The following is a 17,759-nucleotide window of genomic DNA, read 5'->3' on the forward strand; positions in this document are numbered from 1 at the left end:
TCCATGGATCTGGGAATTGTTTGCCGTACTCTGTAACCAGGAGCCCCTCCCGATTCCTGTAAGCCCCCATCCAGCTCAACACGGTGGTTAAAGTATTTACATGGCGCTTTGGCACCTACTCATCTTGTGCCCCTGGCTCTCTGAGCCTACAGATCCTTGCATACAAAATAGGAATATTTTGCATACAAAATAGGAATATTTGCTCAAGACAAAGCAAAGGACAACGTGAGACGACACATAAATAGACAGAATACACTGCATGCTCAAACAATTGTACACAGTATCCTTTTGACAATGTTAAGATTTCAGAAAAAGAATTCATTTTGGAAAACAGTCAATTACGGGCGTGTGGTATTGTCTGTCGGTTATGACACCATATGCCAGGTGGTAACTTATCCAAGCTGGAGATGAACTGTACACAAGTGGATGCCAACTGCAGTCATGGCACCAGCCCTGGGATGTTGACAGCAGAATGCTGAGGAGGACCTCGCTGACACTCCTGAGAAAGGCCAGGAGAAGCCTGGAGCAAGGGCCACTTCAAGTGTGCAGCAAACCCCACAGCAAGTTCAGTGAGCAGAGGTGCCAGCCCTGGTGCTTAGAAATAATACAGTGACTCAACCCAGAGGACATCGGGCTAAGTGAAATCAACCAGTCACAAAAAGGCAAACACTAGATGAGGCCACTTAGGAGAGACACCTAGAGACAGAAAGCAGACCCTGGTTGTCAGGGCCAGGGGCGGGGCAGATGGAGAGTGGTTTCAGGGGTACAGAGTTTCAGTTTTACAAGATGACAAGAGCTCTAAGAGACTGGTTGCAAACAATGTGAATGTACTTAATGCAACCGAATTGTACACTTAAAATGGTTAAGGTGGGCAATTTTATATTACATATAGTTTACAATTTAAAAAATTTACCATGGCAGCAGGGTCCCTGGCATGGGAGGATGTGAGAAGAAAGGCAAACTTCAATTCCCAAACACTTCTAGCAACTGGCATTCCATCAGGGACCTAGTGGCAGCCTCCCTGACCTCAGGAAAGGCCACATGTGACTTGAGCTGGCTGCGTGCTGAGGCTCTCCTGGGGCCCTTCTGGCATATTCCAGGAGTTTCACGGAGATCAAGACACAGAGGCTACAGAGAAATCCTCTACCTTGTGACAGGGGTGTCCCTGGGAGGTGAGCCCCCATCCCTTAAGGTGTTGGCACCCTCAAGCCAAGGAGTGATTTGATTACTGAGCACCTACCAGCCCCAAGGCACCAGAAACAGACTCCACATTCCACACATGCATCTCAAGGGGGACACTTCAGAGAGACTTGATTCGCTCACAGCTCTATGCTCCAGGCCTCCTGGCACCCATACAAGCTTCACAAACACCCAGCAAATACTGCTTAGAGATAATTCCAGTTTCATATGGGTAAACCGGATTAGATGTTTTAACTTCCTTTTTACTCCAAAGCTCTACACTTCTATGTTCAGCAGTGGATATGAAAAATGGGAGAAGGGCAGTAAAAGGGTTTAAGAAAGGTCAATGTTACTTTTGTTTTCTAGAAAAAATCACAAATTACCTAGCTCCTCCAAAATATCCATCCTCTAGTTTGCGAATTGTAGCAAGAACAGCGGAATGAATATCTGAGCCATCATTTGCTAAAAAGACAAAAAAAAAAAAAAAAAAAGATGAATTAGTTCACTCCATCTGGGAATACTTTGTTTGGGTATGTGCTGAAACGTGTTCATCAACACCAACCAATTAAAGTACGTATAGGAGGTTCCCGACCTCAGAACCCTAACTGCTCAGAACCCTCTTTGGTACCTAGCTCTGTCCATGGGACTCATTTTAAACATTTTGCAAAGATTAAAGACCACCCATGGGACATGAGTCAGGGCAGATCAAGTTTACGGACTTACTGAGCATGGTATGCGTGATGGGGAAGGTGAGCGTGGGTCTGCCCGTCATCCGCCAGCAGGTGCACAGGTAGGCCAGCTCAATCCTCAGCATCTCTACGATCATCTCATTGTCCAGGGCCAGGTAGAAGTGATGCTGGTCGGTGAACTGCAAGTCACAACAGGTCAGGTTCAACACTGTCCTGCCTTCCCTCCACACAACCTCAGCTGTCATTCACCACAGCACCAATCCTTGCATTTTGTTTCCAGAGAAGAGACTCAACCCTGGCTCTATCATGGGGCTTTCCTTGTGACCACACCCATCGATCTGCCCCAGCCTGGAGCTAGGGCTCCATTAGCACTAACTGTGGGAGGAAAGGGCGCTAGGCTAGGTCTATTTATGGCTCCTCAGATGGGGATTTAAGGACCTAGCCAGCACTGCTGTCCCTGAAAGGAAATCAATAACTCCTTAATTCCAGTTGCGGTCCAGGGCTGCTGAGCTCAGAGATGCTTTCCTAGTAGGGCCGCTGAGAGCAGGTGAGACATGGAGACTGTTTACCTGACTGACGGCCTGGTTAACGTGAACTATGGGCACTGTTGCATCGTGTCCAGGAAAATCATACTGCTGCCCTGGCCTCTGGACCCATGCACACTCCACTCTGGTCTAAAATTCGTTATGAAGGGAAATAACTCTTAAGATTTGAGCAAGCAGCACAGGCTGGATGAGAAAGAGCAATTTGAGGTGACTGACCCATGAGCCCATGGCCAACTATGTGCCCGGGGCTGTGCCTCATGCTGACAAACTGATCCCTCAGCTGGCCTTTCTAGCTGCTCATCTGCATTCCACAGGGCTAGTTTCCTTTGGAAACAAAAACTCTAAAGAGAAGACCCATAAAAGCAGTATATTCAGAATCCCATCAAGGGAGCTGGGGCCTGAAAACTCAGACTCCCCATGTGGGAGTCCACTGACAGAGGCCCTGCTGACAAGCTGAGAGAGTGTTAGGGGGCACAAGGGCTGTAAGTGGCATGCACTAGCCACTTTTTAAAGTGTGTGCATTTCATACTGGAAGTGATGACATACTCAGAGCTAAGCAGCATTTACTGAGCACCAACCATGAGTAAAGGACTGTGTTAGGTCTTGGATGTCATCTTTTGTCTGTATTTGAACACTTGCATGCACATCCTGCTGCATTCAAAGTAGCTCGCCAAACAGAAAAAGAGAGCTTAATAAACAAATGCTTGTTGCTTTGCTACTGGCCTGCTCTTCTCACCTGGGGCGTGAAAGTAAAGATCTGGTTCCTAATCACGTATAGTTTCGATGTCCCAAGGACACCAATGTGCCGATACGGTCGCCCACTCAATCTCATATTCTTATTCCGTCCTGTGTAGAAAGTAAGAGAGAAATTCAAGTTAGAGCAGGCACAGTGACATCTAATCCAAGTGATTCTGCCTAAGCCTGAACTTACTGATATGTTAAACAACTCACTTTAGGGTTTGGTTTTTCCAATACTGTTATCCTTTTTGGGACAAGGATGAATTAAGAATTCCACTCCCTTCTTTTCATGCATATATAAGAACAGCACCCAGTAAAACATCAATATGGAATAAAACTATTAAGAGGAGTTTATTGTTTACTTTTTATTTATTTAGTATGGAACCACGATCCTAAACAGTCAGATTTGAGATAAAGAGAACACACCTCCATTTTAATGGGTAAATGAGCATTTTTTAGACCACGGAAAAAATTTAGAAACATTATCAAGATGCAAATGACTGCTTCAGTTGTGAATTTCCAAATGGCTCTTTATTTTACCATATATCTGACAAATCACTGGCCACCTGTGGTGACATCTCCTGAACAGACATGAGAGGAATGTGCTTGTCCGGCTTGTCTCTTCACATCAAAGCAATCAAACCATCTACTTTGGTGCTTTGCCCAACTCTTTAGAATTTACATATATCACAGTTTCCCCCAGATCCCAAGCCTAGAACCAAGATGCAACCTCCCCAAAAACACCTTGCTACTTCCCCAAACCTACCAAGCTTGGCATATATGTGACTAAGGATGCGGCCTGGCTGGACTCGGATTGGATGAATGTCAGCGATACTCTGGACGTTGACCCCATGTTTCCTCAGAAGCTCCTTAATGTGGTTGTTTTCTGCCAGAACAGTCACTGTGAACAAGAACGTAGTGTCTGCATTAGACGGTGGCCCTTGTCCCCTCACAGACACTCGCTGCCGTCTGCTCTTGTCTCTGATCTGTCATAGACACATGAGCAGGCTTGCCACAGGCTGGGAGGTTTTGAAGGGAAATGGACAGCACTTGTCCTGTTGCTCTTCCCAATTCTCTCTGGCCTCATCTCCCCTCAACACCTACAATGCATATTTAACAAGTGCCCTCAATGTACAAGACAGTCTAAGACCAGTTGAAATGGCTTGCAACAGGTCACAAGCCAAGTTACCAATGTCCTGCCTCTCTGACTGATGGGGAGGAGCTTTATACACTCAGGAGAGAAGGAAGGGTGGACCTACCTGTGGGCTGGTGGTAGTAGGGCAGCCTGGCCCACCGGGAAGCAGAGCACACGGACCCCGCTGATGGGCAAGAGCCACCCCAGAGGTGGGTCGCACACCCCAGTGGGCCGGGCTGGGGCCCATCTCCAGGGAGCAAGGCTGGGCATCTGGCTCTCTGGCAGGCAGGGCTCTGGGATGCCTGGGATGTGGGATTTGAGATGGGCTTAGACCCCTATTCCTGCTGTACCAGTACCACCGGCTTTTAAGAGAAGGGATGATGCATTGACAAAGGGAAGGAGTGTCAGGGAGGGGGCTAGAGGAAGGGAGCTCTGGCCATACAGAGAGTGACCACTGCCAGGTCCAGCTGTGTGGAGCCTGCTAGGAACTGGAGCAGCTTGGGGCGGTGTTGAGGCCAGAGGAAAGACTTCTTTACTGCTGATGTAGCCCCCTGAGCACTACCACTGAACCCTGAGGCCGGTGACTCCTGAAGCTATGATACCTACAAATGCGGCTGTTTGTACTTACATAGCATGTGAGACTTCTCCAAAGTATGTTAATACCCATGACCTCATCTGAGCCTCACAACAAGGCCCTGAGGGGAACCTACAGTTAGAGCCAAGCAGAGACAGGAAGGTAAGCCCCAGGCCCCAGCATGGGGACATTGGCCATGCAGGAGTGGGCCAGCAGCTGCCCTTCACATCCATCTCTCTGGAAGCTTCCAACACCATGCAGAGGTCCGCATGGATCACAGCCGAACAGCAGTCACTGTGTGGGAGTGACTCTTTCAGAGGAGACCTGTGAGCCTGCTGATATGACAGAACTGCACACAGAGAAGTTTCCAAGACCGGACTTCCCGTTCCTCCAGGCCACAACCTCTGATATTTTCTACTCTGTTTTCTTCTGTTGCATTAAAAAAAAAATGGTGCTCAGGCTCCGTCAAGCTGTGCCAGCCCACAGTTGGAAAAGTGGCCTTGTGGACTGAAGGGATCACTTGGCAGCATGTGCTCCAGTGACAGGCAGAAACAGTGGGGTCAGCTGTGGGTCCCTCACATGTAAGAGGGGGATGATAACCATGATCGTCACAGTTTCTCCCTCATCAAGATGCTGTGATGGCTGGGCGTGTCTCGGCAGGCCTGGGACACAGCACTGACTGGTGATGACCTGCACACGACCTCTGCTGTAACCCACGCAAGTGCAGCGAAATGCGTCCGTGGCCACAGACAGGGTTTCCTTTCATTTTCTCAATAATTGCTTTTGCTATATTGAGTGTGTGTGTATCAAGCAACACAGAAGCTACAAAAATAAGGCCGCTGTCCTTAAGAAATGTACAGTGTACACTAGGGTACACAGGCATAGACACAACGCGCTGATACTAGCTGGTGTAGAGGTCACTCTGAGGCGTGTGCACTCCTGGAGAGTCCCCCCTGGGAGGGAGAGTCCCCTTTGAGAGGGAGAGTCCCCCGTGGGAGGGAGAGCCTGAGGCACAGAGAGGAGAAGTCACGGGGCGGTCAGAGCCAGCGCTGCAGCAGTGGTTAGGCTAGTCCTGCACTTCCGTGGAAGTGCCGGCTGGAGAGGAGGGGAGGCAGGTGAGAACATGGACCAGCGGCTCTGGAAAGAAGTCAGACCTCCAAGGGAGGAATGAGTGAACTCTCACTTGGGTTTTGAGTTTTCAGCAAGGTCACATTCTACTTTTTAAAAGACAGCAGTTATGAAAAATGATGCTCAATGAATCACTTGTGCCCCAGTTGCAATCAAGGTTTAGATTCAAGAAAACTGCTGGCTAGAAACCAACTCTGAGATTAGGAGCTGCTGAATTATAGAATGTACTTCACAGAACTGATATATGCTAAAGTATATCCATACACAGTCTTTAAAAAAATTAAATGTGCTGTAAAAATTACATTGGTTTTCCAAAGTTAAATATGAATAGGAAACACACAAACCTTGTACGACGACATCAGGTTTGACTGAAGTGGAAAATCTTCTGTTCAAGGGATCAATTTCACCAGCAGCAAGGAATCCCTAGGAAAATAGGAGTATCAACGCCATGATACACAGATAAACTAAAAGTTCACCTTAAACCTAAGTTTGGAAATAAAATATGTGGAGGCTCAAGATCTTCAGTATTTTAGTCCTTTATATTTTCCCAAGGCAACTGCTTTTCTCTGAACATATTGTATACTATAGCATTTAGATGGCACTCTATCCTGTTTACAGCAGCCAGCTCTCCAGGGCTAGTCAAACATGCCAACCTTGGGAGAATAAGGGTAACTCGTGCTCCCTGACCCTCACCCCGTGCCAGGCACAGTGCTGAGCTCTGTTGCACAGTCCTCCTAATGGGTAGGCACCACCATTCACACCACCTTACCGGGTGCCTTGGCCTGAGAAACCAAGGCACTGAGCTCAGGATGAGGGGCAGAATGAGGACTTGGCCCAGAGCTGACTGTCCTGAAACAAAAAAACTCCCCTCCCTCCTGGCAGAGTACTCTCTGAATGTGGCTTTCCTCACATGATCTATAAATGACAGGTACCCTAAGACAGGGGACCAAGGTGTTCTGGGAGTCCTGAGGACAAGGTGGACCTTATGCTGGGCCTATATGAGGGCCTTCACTCTGGGAGGAGGAAACAAAAGCAGAGGCATTTGTTCCTGATTTCACTGATACAGAAATCAGAGCTGGACCGTATCAGAGATGATCAAACTCAACCTCTTTACTCTAAAGATGAGGAAACTTAAAAAAAAAAATCTACATTTAAACAAAAGCTGTACAACATTAAAAAAGTAAATAAATAAAGATGGAGAGAGAGAGGCCCAGGGAAGTTAAGAGACCTGCCCAAGGTTACAGAGGTAGTCAGAGGCAGGGTTGGCTTTCCAAAGGAGATACATGATTTTTCCCTACTCATAAAGAAAAAAGTGTAAGACACAGCTTCCACGCCCAAGGACATGTCCATGACATTGCAGAGATGATCATATCCATGAAACCACGACTCCATCTCAGCACCTAAGGGCCACCTGCACTGTGACAGCTTTACCTGGGTCTTCTCTCACATACCAGGAACTCCAGTGACATCCAACCCACTGCTCCCCAGGCTTCCCCCCACCCCGCACCCCTCCCCAGGGGTCCAGACACTCAGCTGAGCAGGATCCTCCCAGGAATGAGGAGCCAAGTGATAAAAAGCACTCACACTTAGGACTGTCACAAAAGCATTTGTATTTTAAAAACGTAAGCCTGGGGGTAAAAAGATGTTTCCCAAGAAGGAATGAGTCAGAGGCAGCAGGGGTACTATGGCCTGAGGGAACATCTGACACAAATTCACTACAGAAAACCAGCCACTGTCCCTTCCTGTAGAGAGCACTGGAGAGTCAAGACCACGTGCAGTAGCTTCCCAAACCTTGCATCTCTCACACATGTGCGGACCTTGGCTGAGAAGTTTCCAGCCTCCTCCTGACTGTCCACTCACCCACGTTCTAGCCACAGATGGGAAATGCTAGCGGGAAGGGGTGTTGGGGGAGAGACAGGGAGTGCTTGGCTTGCAGGTAACCCGGAAAGGGTTTACCGTAAGGGTGGACCCAAGTCCAAGCCTCCAGCCTCAGAACCAACCCCAATCGGTTGATTTTACTGCCATGAAGATGCAAAGGACATTCACAGCCACACTGAACAGAGAGCCCCTGTGCTCCTCCAGGGTCCCTTGAACTTCCAATTGGATGGTTTCCAGGCAGTGAAGCCCCCAAGTCCCTTACCTCTGCCAGCAGGGAGCTGAGGATGTACAAGGACTGACCCCACAGATGCGGCACCTTCCCCAGGGGAACTCTATCCACCGTGTGAGGATTCTTATACTCTTCATCCACCTGGCAAAGAGAGGAAAACCCCAAGGTAGAACGTCAGAGGATAAAACAGCCAGTGGCACTGTACATGGGGAGCGCACAGAGGATTTAAAAGTGCCACTCGTTTGATCCTCCAGACCAGTTCTGTGCAAGAGCTGGGACAGGGAGTCCAGGAAAACTGAGGCCCGTGGGGGCCATGTGGGGGCCACGTGGCTAAAAGCAGCAGAGGTGGGACTCCAGCCCAGGCCTGGTTCAAGCAACGCTCTGCCCACAAGCATATGGATGGCAAAAGGCAGAGAGATAGGCTCTGAAAGTCAGGCCTGCCTTCTTTAGGCACAGCTCTGGGCGACAAGAAATTTCAGATCTCATGCTTATGTCTGACTGTATTATGGGCACAATAATCTAAAACATCAGTCAACAGCCGTGGCAGTGTAGTTCTGGACGCTATTTTGGCTTTCTATCTTGTTCTCCTCAGGTGTTCATGAACTCTGTGTGCCTATGCAAGAAAATCACCAGAAGGTGGCGCTATTTATTGAGGAAAAACAATTATACAATTCAGTTCAGTCAATCATGTCCAACTCTTTGCGATCCCATGGACTGCAGCATGCCAGGCCTCCCTGCCCATCACTAACTCCCAGAGTCCACCCAAACTCATGTCCATCGAGTCAGTGATGCCATTCAACCATCTCATCCTCTGTCGTCCCCTCCTCCACCTGCCTTCAATCTTTCCCAGCATCAGGGTCTTATTAGATCACTCATTTTCCATCAGGGACTCAAAACGCTGAATCCATTGGGGCTTTTGACTCATTAAAACAAACTACAGTTCTCTCTGATGGGCAGTGCTGGCTACATGTTGTAAAAGTCAGTCTGCAATCTTCTCTGTTGTCAAGTCCATGCTGACCTTTGGGTTTTTGATCATTACAACATTGGTTGGTTGGGGGTTGGAGAATTTCCTTCTCCAGAAAACATAAACCAGTTGAAGGAAATAGAAAACACATCTTCTCCAAAGGAAAAATTCACATCATTAGGCGAGTTATTCTCTGCTTGTTGATTAATAACATCAGTGATGTAAATATGAACCTGAAAGGGAAAGTTGCTCAGTCGTGTCCGACTCTTTGCAACCCCATGGACTACACAGTCCGTGGAATTCTCCAGGCCAGAAAACCTGGAGTGAGTAGCCTCTCCCTTCTCCAGGGGATCTTCCCGATCCAGGAAGGGACAATGGAACTGGAGTCTCCCGCACTGCAGGCAGATTCTTTACCATGAGAGCCACAAGGGAAGCCCAAGAATACTGGAGTGGGTAGCTTTTCCCTTCTCCAGGGGATGTTCCCAATCCAGGGATCAAACCCAGGTCTCCCGCATTGCAGGTGGATTCTTTACCAGTTGAGCCACCAGGGAAGCCCAAGAACACTGGAGTGGGTAGCCTATCCCTTCTCCAGCGGATTTTCCCAACCCAGGAATCAAACCGGGGTCTCCTGCATTGCAGGCGGATTCTTTACCAACTGAGCTATCAGGGAAGCCCATGTGAACATATTCAGTAAATTTTTAAAATTTTGCTGTAGTTAACTAAGACAAACTTAAGCTTGTCAACTGAACAGAATTAAATGTTATGAGTAATCAAATAGGATAAAAAGTGGAGGGAGATTCTCCAAAACACTGCAATGTAAGATTAGAGAGAAATATTTTCTTACTATAGAATGTTGAATGTTCTGCAGTTTGCAGGATTACTTTCACAGTCAGACGGTACATTAAAACTTTTTGAAATGTAAGTAGTGTTAAGAAAGACTGCGCAGATCTGGAATGGGAACAGGTTGATGCAAAGAACAGAAGAGCCCAGTTCTGCCCTTCTTCCACCCACGGCCAGCTCCTGCCTCCCCGTGGAGGTGTGTGTCTCCCTCTCTCCACCTCAGTCTTTCCAATCAGTTTGCAGGTTCTCTAATGCACCAAGCCTTTGCCACCAGCACGGCACTCTGGTATCTGTCCTCAGTCCATGTACTTGCTCCTCCCACCTCCCTAGCTTGCAAGCTGGCAGAGGGAGAGCTGGCATCATGACCCCTCTGTGCCCCAGCCGTGCTGCCCGACCCAGAGCAGCTGCTCCTCAGCACGTCTGCTGGGCATGCTTGCCTGAGTCTCAAGCTGTTCAACGGAAGCCCCATTGGTCAGTGGTGCCTTGCAGAAGTATGTCCGGCTGTGGAAATGAGTGACGCTGGAACCCAGGGCGGATGCTGCCTTGGCCCAGGGCTGTGGCTGCTCCAAGAATGAGGCCCTTTTTCTAATTTGCACAAAGGTGCCATAGGGGTTTGGGTGGCTCTGTCTGCGGCAGTCTCTCCGTATTACTGATGGGATGGGTGAACCTTCCCAGCTGTCATCTGGAAGCAGCCAATACAAACTGTGCTCAAAAGAATATTCAAAATCAGTGCCTAGCTGATGTGTAAATACACTGGATTAAATGAGGACGCTGAAATGACAAGTACAAGCATGGAGGTCAGATGAGAAAAAGTTGCAGAGTAACCTTTTACACCGTGCAGCCAGAAGTGTTAATATTCACAAGAAAAGCATATAACACCTAGCATTTACTACAGTCAGGAAATGTGCCTTTTAGTGGAACATGGATGGATGGTTATCTCCACTATAAAATAGGTAAAATATCCTTGAAGCTATTCAGTTTCCCTTGCTCTGCTTCCAGGTTCCAAATTACCTCCCATGACTAATTTAGTATTGTCAAGTGCCTCAGTTCTGGAAAAGGGGCAACCTGAACACACAGTTGCTAGGAAGTAACTACCCAGCCCCCACCATCAGCAGCACCCAGACCCCCAACAACACTCATCACACATAGTAAAATGAATACATTTGCAGGAAATCTAGGCCTTGAAAACTCAGAAAGAAAACAGCCCCTGCAGGCTCCATGGTTTGGTCTGTACAATGACGGACTCTCAACCCCCCCCAAAAATGCACCACCCAGTGGGAAGCACGGTGCGGTTGTCAGGAGGCCCTGAACTGGGGTCTAATTCCAAGCAGACCCCAGTGCTGTCTGAGCTCTGACAGATTCCACAGCCTCTCTGAACTGAGGCAGATAATTTCCAAGGCCTTTACCAGTCCCCTGACCATGTGCTTGTGGGCCTGATTCTACCACAAACTCCTAGACCCAAGCTGCTATGTGACCGCAGGGTTATGCTCTAGTGCAGGCCCTGTCAGCTGCGGGAGGAACCTTGCTCTCTGAAGTCTCTTCTGTCCCAAAATGTCTTAATGAAGCTTTAAAGCCACAGGAACATTCAAAAGAGAATAAGCCTTGAAATGAGGATTCTTCTCTGCTTAACATGAGATATGTACAGGGAAATCTTCCCATTAAGATATATCAATCCATCATGACCCAATTTAGGAAAGAGAATAGAACAAAACTACCTTTGGGCATCTTCCTGGAACTGGCCAGTTTCTCTTTTCCTGATATAGGATGGCTTCTAAGTGATCACTCAAGCTCTAGCTCAGGAACTACGTGACTGAAAGGAAGAGATTCTGAACTACCCCTGTACAGGCAGACCTCGGTTCCAAACCACTGCAATAAACTGAATATAAATGGAGTCACATGAAACTTTTGGTTTCCCATTGCATAAAACATTATGTTCACACTATACCACTATATACTAAGGTCTGCCCTGGTGGCTCAGATGGTAAAGAATCCACCTGCAATGCAGAAGACCCGGGTTCAGATCCCTGTGTTGGGAAAATCCCCTGAAGAAGGGAAGGGCAACTCACTTCAGTATTCTTGCCTAGAGAATTCCATGGACTGAGGAGCCTGGCAGGCTATAATCCATGGGGTCACAAAGAGTCGGACATGACTGAGCGACTTAACACTTTTACATACTGTAATCTATTAAGTGTGCAACAGCATTATGTCTGAAAGAAATGTACCTCTCTTAATTTAAACATACTTTATTGCTAAAAAATACTAACCATCACCCGAACCGTCAAGTTTACGAGTAGTAACATTAAACATCACTGATCACATATCACTGTAACAAATATAATAATGAAAAAGTTTGAAACGTGGGAATTGCTCAAATGTGACAGAGACATGAAATGAACAAATACTATTGGAAAAAACTCAATGAAGGCTTGCCACAAACCTTCAATTTGTAAAAGTAAAAAAAGAAAATGCAAAGTTACCTGCAAAGTGGCAGTAAAGCAAGGTATGCCTGTACATCTCTCCCCCTCTCCCAGGGAGATTCTGTCTGGTTTCTTTTTCCACGGAAACGTGTAACAACATGGCGCCCAACAGTGTTCTGTGATTTTAGGGCCTGCTTGGTCCTGAGCTCGGAAGAAGGACAGGTACCCTCTGAAAGTCCTCAACTAACGCCTCCCTTGGGCAACCTCCAGGTCAAGCATGGCTCTAAATCCATAACTTCTGTGATAAACAGCAATGCTACCCAAGACTCAAGAAACCACTTCTGGAGAAAAAGTGTTAGGTCTGAAAGAGGAATGAAAAATACCAAATGGCCAAGCCCAACTCACTTCCTTCTAGATAATCAAGTACATGGTTACCTTGTCAGGCGGGATGGCGTAGAGTTCAGGCAACAAGTGGACCCCGTTCTTGCCTCTGATCAGTATCCCCTCCAGGGCTTCACGGTATTCTTGGACCTAGAAAACAGCACCATGACTCATGGGGTGAAACGACAGCACAAGACAGAAAAACAGCTCTCTGGGCAACAAAGAGATTAGAAGTAGCACACAGGGCTAAGAAATGCATAAACACCTGCAGCTCGGAGTGCAAGAGGAGCCCGGACTGTGCTGATACCAAATGTTAGGAAGAGCGAAAAGCAACTGGTCTTCTATGTGTTGTTTTTCACTCATGATTTAAATAGTACACTCTTAACTTCTCACACAGTTAAATTTTGTCTTACCAGCTAGACTATAAGCTTTTTGGAGTGGAGGCCAGATCTTAAGCAGTGCATCCTATTTCCACCTGTTGGTAGTCTTCTACTGAAAAAGCGCTCAAACTTGCTCAAGAAATGTTTGCTGAACGAATCAGATGGGAAGAAAAGGAAGTGTGTGTATTATGATCCATGTACCCCAATACTTAGGATGTGCCACTCAGTAAAAGCTGTTGATGTAAATGCTTCTATTAAATTTAAAAAGCAGTGATAAAAACCTATGCATTAAAAGGGAAATGGCGAGGGGAAAAACCCTTAACCAGCCACCTAGCTATTTAACACATTTCATCCTTGGAGAGTCAATCAAATGCCTTTCAGATCTCATGTTCTTTTCTTCTGAAATTTATGGACAGCAAAGCATGATGGGGTGCATCACTTTTAAAATGAGTAGAAGAGATAGCTTGGCGGGTAAGAATAATAAATCCTGTGAGACCTACAAAATAAGGTACTAAGCACAGGATTTTCTGTCTCCCTAGCCTTTTGTTTCTGGTAACTGTCAAACTTGTTCATAATTGAAATTCCAACTCAGTCTTTTTGAGATCTGTCAGTCCTGGGGTAAAAAGACAGAAAACATAAGACCTAAGATAATCACTAAAGCGTAAAAGTCAACAAAGAGGGAATATTAATATTTTAAGCTTACTGCCACTTCTGAAACACTTCAGCATTCAACAGAGGCAGCTCTCAAAAACTAAAATGAATCTTAGATTGTGTATCCTATGCCAGAACATGTGACTGAGCAGATTAAAACCCAGCAAGATGTATGAGTTCCTCAGTCACATAAACTTCATGAGAACAGCTCTTTTCTGCTCACCAAAGTATGCATGGCAGCAAATGCCAAACGGAGTTTTACTCAGCCATAAAAAGAACAAATTTGAGTCAGCTATGGTTTTTCCAGTAGTCATGTATGGATGTGAGAGTTGAACTGTGAAGAAAGCTGAGCGCCGAAGTATTGATGCTTTTGAACTGTGGTGTTGGAGAAGACTCTTGAGAGTCCCTTGGACTGCAAGGAGATCCAACCAGTCCATTCTAGAGGAGATTAGTCCTGAATATTCATTGGAAGGACTGATGTTGAAGCTGAAACTCCAGTACTTTGGCCACCTCATGTGAAGAGCTGACTCATTGGAAAAGACTCTGATGCTGGGAGGGATTGGGGGCAGGAGGAAAAGGGGACGACAGAGGATAAGATGGCTAGATGGCATCACTGACTCGATGGACGTTGAGTTTGAGTGAACTCCAGGAGTTGGTGATGGACAGGGAGGCCTGGCGTGCTGCAATTCATGGGGTCGCAAAGAGTTGGACACGACTGAGCGACTGAACTGAACTGTAGTGAAGTGCATGAACCTAGAGCCTGTTATACAGAGCGAAGTCAGAAAGAGAATAAATATTGTATATTAATGCATATACAATGGAATCCAGAAAAATTGTACTGATGTATCAATTTACAGGGAAGAAATGGAGATGCAAATGGAGAGAATGGACTTGTGGACATAGCAGGGCAAGGAGTAAGACAAATTGAGGGAGCAGCACTGACATATACACACTATCATGTGTAAAACACATTGCTAGTGGGAAGCTGCTACATAACACAGGGAGCCCAGCCTGGTGCTCTGTGATGACCTGGAGGGGTGGGATGGGAGAGGGGAAAGAGGCCCAAGAGGGAGAGGATACACACACACACACACATATATATAAAATTATGGCTGATTTGCATTGTTGTACAGCAGAAACCAACACAACATTGTAAAGCAATTATCCTCCAATTTAAAAAACAAACAAACAAGGTCCTACTGTATAGCACAGAGAACTTTATCAATATCCTATGATAAACCACAATGGAAAAGAATATGAAAAAGAATATATGTGCAACTGAGTCACTTCGCTGTACAGCAGTAATTATCACAAGATTGTAACTCAACTATACTTCAATAAATAATAAAAAAGAAATCTGTCTTGAACAAATGAACACTGTATTAATAAATATCCATTTTGCACTTAGTATATACTAGGAATGGGGCATATGCCCCAGATGGATAGAGACCATCTCTAGCAGGGTCCTTTGACAGCTAAGTGGGAAATACACTGATAGGTGCCAGGCTGTTATAAGAGCTGTGGGGCATATATAAAAGCTTTTAGGCTTTCTGAAAGAAGTGACACTTAAAACGAATCAAATGAAGGGGGAGGGGAAGCTAAGGGTGGAAAGCATCAGTTCAGTCGCTCAGTCGTGTCCGACTCTTTGCGACCCCATGAACCACAGCACACCAGGCCTCCCTGTCCATCATCAACTCCCGGAGTTCACTCAAACTCATGTCCTTTGAGTTGGTGATGTCATGCAACCATCTCATCCTCTGTCCTCCCCGTCTCCTCCTGCCTTCAATCTTTCTCAGCATCAGGGTCTTCTCAAATGAATCTGTTCTTCGCATCAGGTGGCCAAAGTATTGGAGTTTCAACTTCACCAGCAGTCCTTCCAATGAATATTCAGGACAGTTGCTGGGTATTTGAGAAGATGGGAGAGACAGCCTGGCCTGCCCAAAGGCCTGAACAAGTTTCCATCTGCTTGGATCACAGAACTCAAGAAAGGAAATAATTAGAAATTGGACTACAGTGGTGAAAACAAGGGACAGATCTTCTGGGACCCTATAAAACGTGTGAAGAGCCTGTACCTCATCACAAAAGTAATCAGGAAGCCATTCAAAGCTTTTAAGACAAGCAGTAGCATCATCTTTTTCTTAATAAGATCACTCTGATGATGGTGTGGAGAAATAACAGGAAGCGAGGCTGTGGGCTGGGATACCCGTTATGCAGCTGATACATTAAATAAGATATTAGCTAAGAGAGGGCTTCCCAGGTGGGCTCAGTGGTAAAGAAGCAGCCTGCCAATGCAGGAGACACAAGATCAATCCCTGGGTCAGGAAGATCCCCTGGAGGAAGACATGGCAACCCACTCCAGCATTCTTGCCTAGAGAATCCCATGGACAGAGGAGCCTGGTGGGCTACAGTCCACGGGCTTGCAAAGAGCTGGACACGACTTAAGCACAGAGCACTACCACACTAGCTAAGAGTAGCCTTAAAGATGGCAAACTACAGCTGGCCAGAAAAGAGCAGCAGCAACAACAAAACTCGTCTGTGGGAGACTCACGCCCCCCACCCCAGAGAACCCCATCCCCTAGTTCTCGAGCCTTTATGCCGTGTCCTCCCCTTGAATGACTTACAATAGAAAGCCCTCAGATGTAGATACTGGGTTAAGCTAATCAACAGAGAATTTCCTGTCACCTATTTTTTCCTACACTAAGTTGAAATTTGGTCCTCTTCTCATGTCCTCAGATTAAAGAGAAAAAAAAAAAAAAAAGACTGTGGCATCTACCCCTGCCAAGGTTCTACATGGTCAGGATATTATAGAAACCATACTTATTTCTCCAAGCCTGTGGTCCTTCCACATTTAATATCTAAGTGTTTCAGCCAAACAGATAATGATCGAGACACTCCAATATGGAAAAAGGTAAGACACTTGATCCCTGGGGCTTCCCTTGTGGCTCAGCTGGTAGAGAATCTGCCTGCAATGCGGGAGACCTGGGTTCTATCTCTGGGTTGGGAAGATCCCCTGGACAAGGAAAAGGCTACCCACTCCAGTATTCTGGCCTAGAGAATTCCATGGACTGCATAGTCTATGGGGTCAAAAAGAGTCGGACATGACTGACTGACTTTCGCTTTCGCTTGATCCCTGGCTTATCCTAAATAAAACTGCTAGAAAAGAATGAAAATTTTAACAATGTCTGCCATTCTACAGGCCCCCTCAGGCTACATCTTTGTCTGTAGTTTACCAATCTTGGGCCTGTGAATGCCTTGACAGCTGATGCATAGGTGGTAACTGCTCAGATCAAAATGTTAACCTGAAACCAGGATCAAGAGAATATTTTCAAATGAGTGCTAAGAGGTTTCATTCCTCAAGCCCTAGTTGTGTCTACGCCCCTTATAGGCAGGAAATATCCAGAGGGGTCTTTGTCCTCCTCCTCTTGACATGGAGAAATGATCAAAACATAGGGGGGACTAAAACCAAGGGTAGTCATTAGTCAAATCTATTTTTACCTGTAACAGGCCTTCACTAATCAAGGTGCTTTTAAGACTCCCATGTCCTCCAAGCAGCGCATAGTCTAAACAACGTTTGCTCGAGTTGTTTTCCAGGAACTTGGAGTCAACTATGTCTCGTTCCAACTGAGCTGGTTAAGACTGGTTAGGACCACCCACCCTCCAACAGGGCATGGGCGAGTGTCTGGTGACTTTGGGGCATCAGAGGGCTAAAAACTGCACCCTCAGAGCATGCTAAGCACCTCCATTTTGGAATGTGCAGAGACCTGTGGCCTACAGTTGGGCAGAATGAGAATTACCACTCCTTTTTCCAGTCACCTCTCCCCAACTTCAGGCCACTGTGCCGCTTTATTCTTTATCCCATAAATACCCCAAGCCTTAGTCTTCATGCAGGCAGACCTGAGACTTGTTCTCCTTGCATGGCAGCCTTGCGAATAAACCCTCTCTTTGCTGCAAACCTCGGCATTTCAGCATTTTGGCTTGCTGTGCTCTGGCAAAACAAACCTAGTTTGGCAACACTAGCCCAGAAAAAACCG

At 46.5% G+C, this 17,759-nt stretch overlaps 1 protein-coding gene across 8 annotated transcripts in view; it reads right to left on the reverse strand.

Annotated features, from left to right (window-relative positions):
* PHKA2 (phosphorylase kinase regulatory subunit alpha 2) overlaps nucleotides 1-17,759 on the reverse strand; it is a 91,817-nt gene that overhangs the window by 27,295 nt on the left and 46,763 nt on the right. For all 8 annotated transcript variants that reach the window (XM_086388235.1, XM_086388234.1, XM_086388233.1 and 5 more), the window contains exons 12-18: nucleotides 12,752-12,847; nucleotides 8,129-8,236; nucleotides 6,333-6,411; nucleotides 3,918-4,052; nucleotides 3,150-3,259; nucleotides 1,903-2,047; nucleotides 1,563-1,641 (exon numbers count right to left, since the gene is read on the reverse strand). In XM_086388235.1, the coding sequence (XP_086244361.1) occupies nucleotides 1,563-1,641; nucleotides 1,903-2,047; nucleotides 3,150-3,259; nucleotides 3,918-4,052; nucleotides 6,333-6,411; nucleotides 8,129-8,236; nucleotides 12,752-12,847 (752 nt within the window). The remainder of the gene's footprint in view (nucleotides 1-1,562; nucleotides 1,642-1,902; nucleotides 2,048-3,149; nucleotides 3,260-3,917; nucleotides 4,053-6,332; nucleotides 6,412-8,128; nucleotides 8,237-12,751; nucleotides 12,848-17,759) is intronic.

The sequence above is a fragment of the Bos grunniens genome, chromosome X (assembly GCF_055505025.1).
Source record: "Bos grunniens cultivar Pamir isolate PY7600 chromosome X, Bosgru_T2T1.0, whole genome shotgun sequence".
Classification (NCBI taxonomy): domain Eukaryota; kingdom Metazoa; phylum Chordata; class Mammalia; order Artiodactyla; family Bovidae; genus Bos; species Bos grunniens.